Source organism: Pteropus medius, unplaced genomic scaffold (genome assembly GCF_902729225.1).
Source record: "Pteropus medius unplaced genomic scaffold, Ma_sr-lr_union100, whole genome shotgun sequence".
Lineage (NCBI taxonomy): Eukaryota > Metazoa > Chordata > Mammalia > Chiroptera > Pteropodidae > Pteropus > Pteropus medius.
The window spans coordinates 16,687,001-16,701,711 of NW_024354911.1; the positions used below are offsets into that span (position 1 = coordinate 16,687,001).

The 14,711-nt window shown below is 35.6% G+C and overlaps 1 protein-coding gene across 4 annotated transcripts in view; it reads left to right on the plus strand.

Annotated features, from left to right (window-relative positions):
- Positions 1–14,711, plus strand: part of SLC25A21 (solute carrier family 25 member 21) — a 445,505-nt gene that overhangs the window by 321,516 nt on the left and 109,278 nt on the right. For 3 of the 4 annotated variants that reach the window (XM_039856525.1, XM_039856522.1, XM_039856523.1), the window contains one exon: positions 9,108–9,191. The exons of the other annotated variant lie outside the window; for it this stretch is intronic. In XM_039856525.1, coding sequence (XP_039712459.1) covers positions 9,108–9,191 — 84 coding nt within the window. The remainder of the gene's footprint in view (positions 1–9,107; positions 9,192–14,711) is intronic. 4 annotated transcript variants of the gene reach the window in all.

The following is a 14,711-nucleotide window of genomic DNA, read 5'->3' on the forward strand; positions in this document are numbered from 1 at the left end:
CTGGCATTAGCATTTATGCTTATGAATGCAAAAAAGCAACCCACTATTTTCATCTTTCTTTCTTTGACATTATTAAAAAGTATCCTTCCTTATCAGTGTTAACTAAACCATAAAATAGGCACATTTGATCAATTAAAATAGAATGGAAGGGTATAGTAGGTCTCCAGAGACTACATTCTCTGACATTTCCCTCACTGGGACCCTGGATTATGATCTCAAGTTCAAAATTCGTTTCTTTGAAGTGACTCAGTTCCCAGGGCCAGTGAGAGGGTTCTGGTAGGTTTGACTGCTTTTGAATTCCCTATTCTGGACATCTTTTATGAAGGCTGGAAACCAAGAACTTTAGTCTTGTCCTGAGCAATGAGCTGAGATTCAACAGGTAAGAATGATGTGTGTTTCTCTGTCAGGCAGTAGGTGATACTGGTGAACTTTAGGACCCAAGGAGGTGGGTGGGAGAGAGAAATAATTAGCTAACTTTTCTCTTTTTGGGGGTAGGGGAAGGGTCAATATTTTTAAAACTGTAATTATTTGGGGATTATGGGAAAACTATGATTCTTGTTATTACTATTATAATTTTAATATTTGATTGATGAAGTTGACGTAGCCCTCTCTATTCTCATTATCTTAATAATGGGTTTTATTTCCACTCTGTGATCCATCCTTCCTTCATTCTCACATACGATGTGATTTCATACTAATTAACCACTATAATGGCCTAGTTCCCAATGCAACTGGGAAAATGTATGTGGGTACATCTGAGTGTGAGGTCATTTGTTGGCATTAAATATAAGTTTAATTGACTATATGTATACATAACACATATATATTCAAAAAGTAGCCAGAACTATAATATTAAGCATAGTTTTTTAATGTGACATATGTTTTACAAAGCGAAATGTCTGAAAGTCAAGCTAGAAGAGCTATTGTTTAATTGAGACCAGTTTATAATTGAGCATTTGAATTATACAGCTATGTCAGTTAGCCTATTTTATCACTTGTGGTTTAGCATTATTAGATTTAGTTTCTAATCTCTAATGATCATCTGTCTCTGACTTGTTAATTAGTATATTGTCATTAAAATAAAGTTTTGAATTATATTGTCAGTATACTTAGTTATTATCCCATAAGTAATACAAACAACTGAAAGGACTTGTCCCAGGTGATAGAATAAACTCTCTTATCATGATTCATTGTACAGTGTCAAATTTTATGCAGATTCTAAGTACTATACCTACCACATGTCTTATAATTGTGTAGGATGTACAAAACTAGATCTATTTCATCACAATAATCAGGGACACATAGGTTAATATTTATTGCAACAAAATTTGTGATTGACAAAATGGATGAACCACTTATAGGATATTTAAGTGTATCGTTAAAGTGCGAATTGTAAAATGTACAGAATATCAGACTTTAAATTTCCTCAGCTTATGAAAGAAGACTGCAATTAGATGTGTCTAGGATCACAGGAAATTACTTAAAGTATAATCAGGCCATCTGGATTGATCTGATATTTCAGAGAGATAATATTTTTCAGGCTTTTTTCAAAAACGTGTTCAAAATTACACGGTACAGATTTCCCTTGCTTTTGTGGCCTTGCCAAGATGTTGTTACTTTATCTGTAGTAATTATCTAGGCTGACTGAGCACTCCAGGTTACATATTTCTTCAAATTATAAACTGTTTTATAATCACATAGAGAAATTTATTAGTCTTCTTTACAGTATCATAAAGGCTGAGCCAAAGCATAGCCCAACCCACCTAGCCCACCTACACCTAGTAAAGACATTCAGACTTTGAACAGGCAAAGAAGCTCTTATTTTTTTCAAGTTAGGTTTCTACTTCTTTTATAAAGAAATTCTCCCAGGAAAATGACTGAGCAGCCATCAGGGCAAGTATCTTTCTTTGCCCTGAATTTTTAGAATAATTTGATAAACAGCCAAATATGTATGATCACTGTTTTTGAACTTCAGTCACTGATCACTGTTGGAACAGAGCCAAACTCAAGAGGCTTGTGTATTTGTTAGCGTTATTTTAGGGTGTTAATTGATGCCAGGCCCAGATTGTGAACACAGCAAGCAAAAGCAATGTTATGTCGCCAAGTTCCTAGGAATCTCCATTTAATATTTGTATTCTGCTTTATTTTATAATTATTCACTAACATCTCCCAGCCTCCTGCCTGCTTTTTCCCTTTTAGAGGGCAAGATCTATGGTTTATTCATCTCTGGGCCCCCAAAACTCTTAACCTTGCTCCTTGTGCAAATGTGCCCATTCTCAGGAAATGTTGAGACAGAAATCTGTGTCTTGGACTATAAACCATGCCCTTCCAATATGATTAAAGGACTCTTGTGTTCGTCTTTGTAAGGCAATCTGAGGTAAGACAAAATACCTATAGCTAACTTTTTTTTCTTCTAATGACCATTCACAGTAATCCATAAAGCTATGGACATAGAGAAACATTAGAAGGAAACCTTTCTTCTAGAACTGGCTAAAGGAAACTGAAAGAATCACCTCCAAAATCATCAGCAGCCTCATCTCCCCACTATGTGACACAGTCTTCCTGTGGGGATGACAAATACAGAGGCCGTGTCCCCCTTCAGTTCAATGGATAGCCCTTCATGGGAAGTATTTCTTTTCTTGCAACGGCCTCACTGGAAAGTAGTTTTTCAGACTTCAAGAAACAAATATATATGGTGGGAATTTTTCTAAAGGTATGCTTTTTAGGGCCTTTTCCCGAAGTTTGTCAAGCAAGTGTGTACGCCTAAGTTTCAAAACCTTAGACGTGCCTTTGCACGTTCAGTCTGACCTTGGCCATGCTCAACCAACCAGTAAGAAAACAAACATAGGAGTAGCATCTTATTTCTATAAAATAGGCTAATTACAGGGAATTAAAATCTTTATTTAATCTTTCTACAGTTATCCTTTTAATGTGTTCTGTAATTGCAAACCTTTAGTCTGTTAATCTCTGATTCATTAGTGGGTTTCTTAAGTGTTTATTAAGGAGCATGTGTAACATTCTGGTAATTACTAATAATCTTTGTTCATACCACATTTACAAAGATCTCTGCAGGGATTTCATTGGGTTCATCACCACTTATTGTCACTGTACAGTTTTTATTAGCAATCTCCACCCCTATAAAATATGGAATTTGGGGCTTTACAAAACAAAATGAAGTGTCTCTTCTCTCTCATAGCTAACAAACTTAAATATTGAGTCTGTGTGTGACTGCTCCTTCAAAATCAATGTGTCTTCTGATGTCCACTGTCCCATTTTACTGCTGAGCAGAAAGGCAATGAGAGATTAAATTATAGATCTCACCAGTTTATGTTATTTATTGGTGGCAACACCGAAATTATAAATGGTGGCTTTTAGTCTTTGTTTCAGTTCCCCAAAGCACCTCACCTACTTTGGCACAAAAGTGTAACTTTTATGAAGTCCAGTGCATTATGTCAATATAAAATTCCACTCAGGAAAAAAAATGTCACTTGGAACTTTCTTGAGTGGTAAAGGTCCCCTGCATCCCCACCCTAAACAAAACCAAACCTTCCTTCCTCCTCTTAGATAGCTGAAATCTCTTTAACAGGGTCAAGTTCTGAGAGATAGTATATCAAATTAAAAGCCACAGGAAGGGTAAATGGTTGGTGTGAATGCTTTTCTGAGTGCAGGATTGAATGAGGGAAGGTAGGAGAGAGCACAAGAATACTATTGAACTGGAAAATGATCTGGATATGATGCTAGAAATAAACTTCACCTCTCTTACAGCTTTGCTCAGGATGAGTGGCAATGCCAAAGGGTGGCTTGGAATGACTACCCCTCACCCCCCAAAAAATTCTCCATCAGTTCCTTACCCTAAAAGCACCACAAATCATACGATCTAAGTAAAAAGTAGAGTGTGTGCTATGCAAATATAGCTTCAGGACACATCGCATCATCTACCCATATCTGATTTTTGCAACTCAATTGCTGTCTTTATATAAGTATATAAATTATATATACATATGATATATATATATATATACATATGCATGTATACGTGTGTGTGCATGTGTATGTGTTTATGTGTAGGTCCTGAAGCTTCCACTCCCCAGAATAGATTCCATCAGTATTTTTTAAGAAGAAGATGATAGATATAAAATTACTTCGGAAATAAATGCATACATTTCAGCTTTTGGAATTTTCAAACAACCTCATCCTATGGCGTTTAAGACAGCAAAGCCATTTTATTTCTTACAGACATGTCTTTCTTGTGACCATATCTTAAGTGCTCAGACAAGCTGAACATCTAAAGCGGCACTTCTGATGGTGCTGAGAATCAACAACAGGCTAGTTTAAAATTTGGTATCACTGACTAAGCGTACAGTTCAGTCAGTGGAAAATGCTGCAGTCATGGTTCTTGACCAATTTAGAGAAAAATATTTTAGTGAGTGAGATCATTTTTCAACTTTTAAAAAAATGCTTGTGCATTTGTCTGTGAACGTTGAGCAGCCCTTTCTTGCCCTGGTGGTTGCCACAGTAACTCACTTCGTGTTTACAGTGTGGCAGATGATAGGGCAGTTCCCTTCCATTTGTAGGAAGGAGTGTGCAGTGCTGTGTCCCTGGCATCGTGACAGATGGGATTGCAAGCTCCTGAGCAATGGAACTTAGAGTTGGAGCCGCATCCTTTCCCTTCATTCTGACCGGATGTTAGGCACTGAATGTTTCTGAGTGTTATACTTCATTGTCCAATTTGCCAGTTTGGCAGCAATTTTTCTTTCTAATAAAAGAAGTTACTCAGATCGAGATTCCAGATGTGTCTAAGCTGCTTTTATTAGGACAGTAGAAAGGTCCAACCTTTTCTTCTAAATACAATCAAAAGTAGTGTGGCTTTGCCTTTGTAATTTTACAAAGAGTTGTATTATGTAACTGGAAAATTGTCTCCCCAAGCATAGAGAGAATTTGTTAGCACAGAATACATCTTGGAAAATACTGATATAAAACTTCAATCCAAGAGAAAAACCTTTTAAGTTGCTGAAATGTAGTGGAGAGGAAGAAAGAAATTGCTGTTTTACATGATTAACCAAAATGCACTATAATTATATCAACTTGAAACAGATTCCTTAGAAGAACTGATAACTCTGTGATCAGAATAAGTCATGTGTAGTGGAGATAAATACCGCATGTACTTTCTCTGCAAAGGGTAGACATGCAGGGTGTGAGATAGGCAACAGAAGAGACAGCTCTTCTTGTCTTAGCCTGTATAATGGGAACTCCAGCTGCTTTAGCATAGTAAAGAATGGTGGGAAGGCCTTACTGTGGAATTAGTATTCATCATGCCTGCCTACCCTCTTATACTGCTCTGCAACACAGTTGTGGACTCCCTTCATGTAATGCTATTTCAGTGTTGCCTCTCCTGTTCATAATTAACATAGCATCACTCATCAGCCAGCTTCAGAATGGAACACTCCTCAAGGGATTCCACTGACTATCCTCATTGCCTGTCTGAAGTGGATGGGTAAAGTTTAATTACAGATATTTAGTCTAAAGATATCCTTCTCATTTTCCATGTTCCCTCCAATGTCTCTACATCATTCTATTTTCTAAGTCAGCCACAGTCCACCCATAGCGAAGAGCTCATGTCCAGTAAGAGCAATATCAGTGTTATTCGATAACAGTAAAAGTCGTTGGCTGACATCTGATACTCTGGAACATTATTTCTAAACATTATTACTTGCATATGGTAATCATCTATTTGCATGTCTTCTTCACCTAACTGTAAGTTTCCAAAGGGCAGGATTTTATCTTCCTTCTTCATAATGCCCCAAACGGTGGAGTACCTAATACATAGTAAGTGTCCAAGCTTTCATTAACTGAATAGTGGATTTCAAATATCATCTGTCAGATTCTGAAAAAAAGGAAGAAATTGCAGCAAGTGAGTAAAGTGCCTAGATTTTTAATAGCCAGGTTAGATAACTAGTTAACTGTGAAATAACTGTACTCGGTATTCGTCTTTGCTTAAGCTGATAAAACACCAGCCTTACCTGAGCATGCAGACATCATAGCAAAGCTGATGTCTCTAACCCCAACAGGAAAAGAGAGCCTAAGGTCGATTTTCTAGGCATTGCGGTATACTTGCTCTGGTCCCTCTGCTGACTCTTTCACAGTCCCTTCCAGAACCAGGGTCACGTAATTATGAGATGGCCATGCAGAGTTAGCTGAAGTAGTCAGCTGAGGAACGAGAATAGATCAAATGATCTATCTTTGATTTTAACTTTGTCTCATAAATACCCCCCTGTAACCCGCTCAGGTCGCCACCCACCCTGAGCAACTGAATGCCACCAGCAGAGTGCTGTAACATCTGTCTCGAAGGAAGCTCAGGAGGTTGCCACAGTGGGGGATCTTTTCCATCACTTCTCTTGCGAAGACGGCCTTTTTCTCGCCGGCCTTCTTTCTCTCGTTTCCCCACCTGAAATGCTTCCTCCAGGCTTATTCTTTTTGCTTCTCTGAATCCTATAGGACCAGCTCAAATCCCATCTCCTTCCTGACCCTCCACACAAAGCAGTCGTTGCTCTCTCTGGTGAACACCTGGGCAATTTGGCGCCAATGCTGCTTGGCCTTTTGAATATTTTTCTTCATTTTCTTAATTATTTTTTCTCATTTATTTATTGTTCTTCTTGAGAGATAATGCCCTGGGTTTTTGTAATACCTGTAGCATCTTATTTCAGATATTTTTTAAATACTTATAATTTGGGAGAAAAGCATCTAAAAAGGAATTTGACTGAGGTAAATCAACTTAATAAAAATTATTACAGATATTATGAGAAAAATCTATAAGCATGTAATACTTTTTTAATACCTAAAACTATTTTAAATTATTTTCTTAATAAATAATTAAGAAATAGGTAGAGAAGTGTCTTTGACTTCCCAGTTGGACATAAGAAAATATTTCATATTCAGCAATGAATATGGATTACAAATACGCAAATGTAGAGATGAAGATTCTGTTATCTCATCTACATACAGTAGCCCAGAAATTCCAAACATGATCTATCTACCTGACCATCAAATCATATCCTTGATTCTAGACAGAACCACTTACTGAGTCTTCTGGGCTAGCGGTTATGCATCCACCAAATGCACTTCTGGATCCAGACTAGTTTAAATGAGTTAGATGTTCTGGACCATTATCTTCTGATAAGCTCCATGTAGTTAAAATTTTAGAGATATAGTTCTTGCCTAGAAACCAACCTTTAAAAATGATAATGTAATGGAGGTGTAAATTTGACAAACAATACCATTATGAAGATGAATATGACATTTTAAACTTTGGTCTAGGGCTGTGGAATATTACTTTCTGGGTTGAAGAGATTCAAGAGGCGCTCATGCTGAATGTATTGTTAAAAAAAAAAAATTCATTTAAAGAGAAAAAAAAGATTACCCAACAAGCTTACCCCTTTCATTGCATTTCTGTTCTCTCCAGTCATATTCTGACATTATTATCTTCCCCTAGACTATCATATTGCTTTCATATTCTGACTTCCATATACCCATTCTAATTTACTCAATCAGGCAATAAGTATTTTTTTAGGGATTTGTATGTGCCAAGCACTCTCTGCTGGAATACTTAACTTTCTCATTTCAGAATGGCTGCTCTCCTGCACGATCATATTCAACAACTCTCCAACTTTACAAAATCAAATGTAAGCCTTCCTCCCTTTCCAATCATTGTTTTGTTGATATGCCCAACTGCTTCAATCAAAGTAAAAAATTCACTCATTTCTGTGATATATGTGTCAGTTTTCAGCATAATTCCCTGGGGCCTAGAACTATAAAATAAACCACTCTTCGAGGTAGAAGTTGTGTTCCTATCATAAATCCAACAATCTGAGAAAAGCATCTCAAAGTAGACAATATTAGAAGTGCTTTTTAAAAGTTCTTTTAAAAAAATGTTTGATAAAGTTGTGGAGGAAAGCACATAAGGAAGAAGGGCCTTAATTCAGAATTGGGACAAGGAAGTTAAACACAAGGAGAGGTCAGACTAAAGAAATCCAGAAACAACTGGGTGTTGGAAAATGAGAGCACTTGTCATAAATCTCTTTGGAAACAAACTCCAGGGTAAAATACAAAGTGAATAAGTTAAGACTCTCATACTGGAAACTTGCATATTTTGAAGGTTAGAGTTGTGAGAGGCATGATCATACCCAAAAAGAAGAAGAAAGAAGAATTTAGCATTCAAAAATGGGACACATTTTTCTTGAGCACCAACTGTATGCTGAGCATTGTACTTCTATGACAATCCAGGTAGCCTGAACTACCCATAATAGCCAACTCTGCTCCCTCATGAAGTAGTGCTAGTAAATTGTGTTACAATACAATGCCAATTCTCACTGTAAGCACAGGCGCCTGTCTGCCAGAATGAATTCCAAATTCACAATCAGGATCAAAATTAGGCCATATTAGCTGCTCTGTATTTTTAACCATTGTATTCAATTACCATCATGGAGCACTAATTTAGATAAGAAATAGAGCTACTTATTTATTTCATATGCATCTTCAGATTTTTGAATTATACATTAAACCAATCTATAACATCTATGTATGCTTTTCGCACACAGACAAAAAAGCATAAATGCCTCAGGGTGCATCTGCCTAAGAAGCAGATGGGAGAAAAAACAACCAAAACCCTTTTTCTACAGTTTCTATTAAAGTTCAAAGAAATATCATACTTTTATTTTTTTATTTTGTGTTTTTTAAGCATTTTATCTTATTTTATTATTAGTTTCAAGTATACAGTACATTGGTTAGACACTTATATAGTTTAATGATCCCCCTGATTACTCTGTCTTCCCTCTGGCTCTACATGTAGCCATTACATTACTGCTGACTGCATTCCCTATGCTGTACTCTTCATTCCTGCGACCATCTCCCAGCTACTAAATATAATACTCTTGAAAGCTACAAAAATAAGGTAAAGATTATATGAAGCAAATAAATCAATAAAATCTATATCAAAAACCAGAATATTTTAATCTCAAAAAAAATTGAGTTTCCTGAGACTTTGAAAAATGAGAAAGTGCACTTGGCAAAATTCTTAACTTGGATTTTTTTTTGTTTGATTTTGTTTCTAGGTTCCAAATTCAGAGATGTGCAACTGATCCAAACAGTTATAAAAGCTTAGGAGACAGCTTTCGAATAATTTTCCGAACGGAAGGGTATGTATGTATGTATGGTTCTTCATATATGGATTCTTATGTTCATGTAGGCATTTAAATGTATTACTGCATGACACATTTTCTCATTTTGAATGAGATATTTTCTTAGTCTTACTTGGGGAAAATATTTAAAAGGGTACCTTCCTACTTTTTTGTGTTTTTCCTGATAATATGATTGAAAACTAAATACGTAGATAATAGAAACTACCATAAAAAGGATATTAATAATCAGTTTGATGACTAGAGGACAATTTCTAATTTTTGCCATGAAATCTTTTTAGAATTCTTGTAACTTGGACTATCTAAACATAATAGTTCTTCATTTTGATTCTTAATGATAGTGCCCAAATGATTTCTTTGTTTGCATTTTGGTTGATGAATATTCAATCAAAACAGATCTATGTTATAAATTGACGTGTCAAATATATTATCATATCGATTAGATGATCAAATAAATAGAATATTTTGGTTACATAAGCTAAAATTATCTTTAATGTATAGCTTCAGTTAAAGATTGTATCCAGCATAATCTTCCAAAGGATATTAGATTAGCTTTTGGAAGTTGTTTACATAAGAGAATAGATTGCAAATAAAATAATAATCATACAAAAATGATAAGAGTAATAATAACAACTAGTATATATTTTAACCTCTACTATGAATTAGGAATTCTCCTTATAACTCTGTAATTCTATTAGGGTTCATTTCATTTGCACAGATGAAGAAACCAAAACTCAGAGTAGTTAGTAATTTTCACATACCTGGTAAGTAATAGAGCTGAGACTCTAATCTCCTAGCTGCTGTGGTTGGTTCACTACTACTCTTGGCAGATTGTACTGTGGATAGTGATCTGCTAATTATTTATTTCAGTTAAACCTATATCATGTATTTCTTTCCAGGTCAGTATATTGTTTTTAACAACAGCATAGTAATTTATTTATCTACATGCTGCAATTTATTAAATTAATCCTTCTGTGGACCATTAGGTTGTTTCCAGATTTTTACTGTTTAAAAAAGAGTGCCATAAATAGTCTTACTGTTTTTGCATAGTCATGTACATATGTAAATGTTTCTATTAAAAAGTTGATAATTATGGATTTATAGGATCAGATATTACCAAAATGATCTTTCATAAAGTACATAATGATTTTATTCCCTTAGTATTTGAGAATTCTAATTTCTCACACTCTCTCAAACACTGGACGTTGTCAGTCCTTACTTGGTATATGTGTCACTCACATGCATTTCTTGTTCATAATCTAATAGGTGAAAAGTAAAACCAGTTTAATAGTATTCCTTTGATATAATTGGGATTGAGCATGCTTTTATATTACAAGGTATCATATTCTCGTGAATTCTTTATTTGCGTCATTTGCCTATTTCTCTTAGATTAGATTTTTTATTGATTTGTAGGAGCTCAGTATATTATTATAGGTACTAATCCTTTGACTATTACATAGAATACAAATATTTTCCCAACTTGTCATTTGTCTTACAACTATAATGTCTTACATCTTTCATAAGTTTGTAATTTTTGAAGATTGTGATTTTTTTTTTATTATATCTGTCTCTTCTCCTTTGCAATATCTGATCTTGATGTCACATTTAAAAAGAAGGACATCCTCTAATCCCAAGATTATTTTCTTCTGGTATTTTTTACATTTAAATCTTTCATCCATGTGAGAAATTTGTTCATGTGCAGTTTGGTATATAGGAATCAAATTTTATTCTCAAATGGTTAGTCAATTGTCCGAACACAGATGTTGAAAAATCCATCCTTTACTCATTAAATGGAAATGCTAGCTTATTCACATATTAAATTTTCACATATACTTCATCTAATTTTTCTATTCTGTTTCTCCATTTCCTAGTCTGTCTTATTTATTTATCTTTACATCTATTTCATACTGCTTTAATTATTTTACCTTTAGAGTACTATGGGAATATGTAAAAGTGTGTCCTGCAGTATAAAATGTGAACTCTTTGTCTTGGTGTGCAGAGCCCTTTCTAATATAGTCTTCTCTTCTTCTTCTGGCTCACACCTCATGCACAGATCTTCTCTAGGAATAGCAAACGTTTGCAGCCCCCTGGTCGCTCACACTCTCATGGTTTTGCACACTATTCCCTATTCCTAGAGGACCAACCCTCTAATCCACACAAGAAACTACCCCCCTTCATTCAAGGGTGCCCTCAAGTTGCACCCTCCCTGACCGTCTTTTCTCTACCACATGCTTTCTTTATCAGTCTTTCTTTCTCTATATGCATATGCTATATAAAGTATACATGCATCACCCTGATTTATTGGGCTCAGTTTCTGTCTTCCCTCTCCCACCCCAAGAATGCATTTACCTACTGGCCATGTCTCATTTACCTCTGTATTCCCAATGCCTGTGTTTGGCATTGAGTAGAGATGTTCAATAAGTGCACAGTGAACAAATGAATGAATGTCATCACACCAACGTCATAATGATGCATAATGAAACAGGGATGATAATTCTTGCTATAGATCACCCCCTCTGAAATTATGATAATGATCTTGATGCCTGATTAAATATTTTGAGGTCACCTAGCGATGTCGAGTCACCAAATTTTTGCCATTGCGCTGGTGATGTGGTACCTAAGTGCCATACATTGATAATATACCTCTTTTATAACAATTGGGATCAAAGTCATGTTCATTTTATGCAAATTATATATAAAGTCAAAGAAATCATAGTGTATTATATCGTCATAAAAGTGTCCCTTTCCGGTAAAACGGTAGTATCAGCCTTGCCAAGTTCTGTAAGCTGTAACAGATATCTCTGAATTGGATGTGGGAGTTCCTTAGCCAGCCTCTTCATTTCATGTGTGTTTTCAGAAGAATTTGATGTTTCTGCTTTGATATCAAGTAATGTAACAAACATACAGTATGTGTGGTCCTTGCATAGTAAAATTGGCCTTTTCCTAGACTGTATGTATAATTGCTTCTAGAGCAAATTGACATTTTTTCTGTAATGACTTTAGATCTGGACATATTGTTAGCGAAAAGCCAGAGAACTCCATTCTTAGAGATGGAAATATTTGTAAAAATATAAAAGAAAAAGCTGCATGTTATTTTTGATGCAGAGTAAGAGCATTTCGTTGCCTTAGGTTAAAAAAAAAAAAAGAAAACCTTTAAACACATACTGTGTTGAATTTTTTTTTTTTCCTGGTAAAAGCAGTTCCTTTTGATTTTCTTATTTGGCTTTTAGAATACAATGAGTGAAAAGAAAATGTTTTTCTCAGGTGCATAGAGGCCAGTTTGGTCTGTGGCCTGCCAAAAGGATAGCACTAGTCAATTTGACTATTAGCATATTTAGAAGAATTCATATCTCCTGGTTTTTCCTAGCTCCCCCAAGCTAAACGTTGTAAAGCAAGTCCTTTTCTGTTGTTTAAATACATTAAACTGTTAATACACTTAGAATCTGCACAGATATCCCATTCCCCTTTGTAAGCAAGTGAAAACTGCATCATCACTCTCAGAGAGGCGATTCCCCTCCTCCCTGCCCAGAATTCACCTGTTTCTAAGAGACAAGGCTCAATCACTGAGTCCAAAACACTTTACTGTTTCTAAGATTCTTTTTCTTCTTAAAAGCGTAGATAGGTTGTACTTTTATTAAAGACATAGTTTTTTAACCCAGCTTTATAGAAGTGAAATTAAAGTTTAAAATTGCCCTCCAAATTCTGAGTAAGGAATTCCATAACATGAAATCATTATATTTATTTAATTAGCTTTCGCCCAAAAGGCCATCACTGTTTTCTCTAACAGAGAAGAGAGAACTCAGAAGAAAGGAATTCGTCACTATTGAGAATACCTCGATCGTCAACAAAATTCTTCATCTTTCTCTGGTTTGACAAGAACTGACAGGTCCATCTACTGTAATTGTGAGCCCAGAAAGACAAAGATTTAGCTTAGGTAATTAGGTGCCTTTAAAACCAATAAGATTCATTTTGTACTCTTCCCACAAAGAGCAGCTGATATCTCTGTTTACCATGTGTCCATGCATCATGCTTCACTTCCTTTTGCCTCCTAGTATCTCATGGACATTTTCCTAATCTCTTTTGTACTTGTCATTCCTTTAAGGGAGTGATTGAGATGTTCACAGATAGTAAGAAGATTATAAACTATGCTAATAAAAACTGGAACTGCCCACCCCCTTACTCTTCTTCCTCTGAAAGTGCCTAGTGGCCATTCTTCCCGAAATAAAGAGGAAAAAAAAGTGTTAAATAGAGCTTAAGAAATTCTGAGAACATACATAAAGACAAGAAATTAACATTTATTTTCTCCAGTGTACCAAGCACTGCGCTAGAGACTTTTTCATATGTTTGTCTCAACACAGCACTGTTCTCAATACAACACAGCATCACATGTGTATTTTGTATGAGGTAACTAAAGATCTGAGAAGTTAAATAATTTGCCCAAAGTCACACAAGTATGAGCGGCATAGCATAGTTTTTTTATTACCTGTATCACCTTTCACTGAACAAAATTTGTTATTTATTGAATGAAAACAAGACAATATGGAAGCAGTGGCTGTAAACCCCTAATTTTCAAATACCTTTGATATACGCCTTCCCTCGAAACATATAACAATTTCGAGTAGCTTTTATCTCTTCCTTCAGGTAAAGTCTGTAAATTCTGAGAGACCAGTATATGTTCAGTCAACCAAATCTTGTTAATTCTGAGGCAGCACCACAAACGAAAGACTCAAGACTCTTACTCTAGTCGTTGCCCAGATAGCTCTGTATCTCTGATAAGTTCATGGTTTTCCTGTCAGTCTACTTTCATCTTGCAAGTTCCGTAGTTTTCTTATGAGAAAAGTTCTTGGAGCCCAAGGCAAATAACTAGGAAACAACTAGGTCAGATTAAACTCCATTTCAAATGAGAAACATGTTGATTGCTGGTGCCTTCAGAAATATAGTATTCTTCAGAAAGTAGAAAATATGTGGTTGCATTTGGGGGGCATTTGAACTGTTTTGTTTCATGATTTGTTTTCTGTAACCACTGATGCTGCCCCAAGTATCATCTTACAATCAGACCACTTTGTGATTATAATATTTTCTAGTTAAATGACATTTAAGGCCTTGTTTTATGAGCTCCAGCATAATTGGCTAATTTGGTAAACTCCAGATGTGTGAGATAATGTGCCACTCGTTTAAGTGCCTTTCAGACGGCATAAATGGCACAGCCCCAGGAGGTATAATCACTCCCTCTTGTTTTCATTAAGAAGGGGAATGAGTGGCTTGTGACACAGACAAAGGAAGTGGGGCGTCTACAACTCAAAATCAACAACAACCTGGTGAGATTTGGACATTTTCTTTTTATAGGTGAACACGATTTGTGGCTTAATTTGGTGTGTTAGTGGGTCTACTTTTTAAAAAGTGGGTTACATAATCTAACATGGCCGGATCATTTTGAAAATTACCCTGAACATAGAAACTCTCCGAAGTAAAGTAGGCTCTGGAAAATTACCCTATAGAAACTCTCCGAAGTAAAGTAGG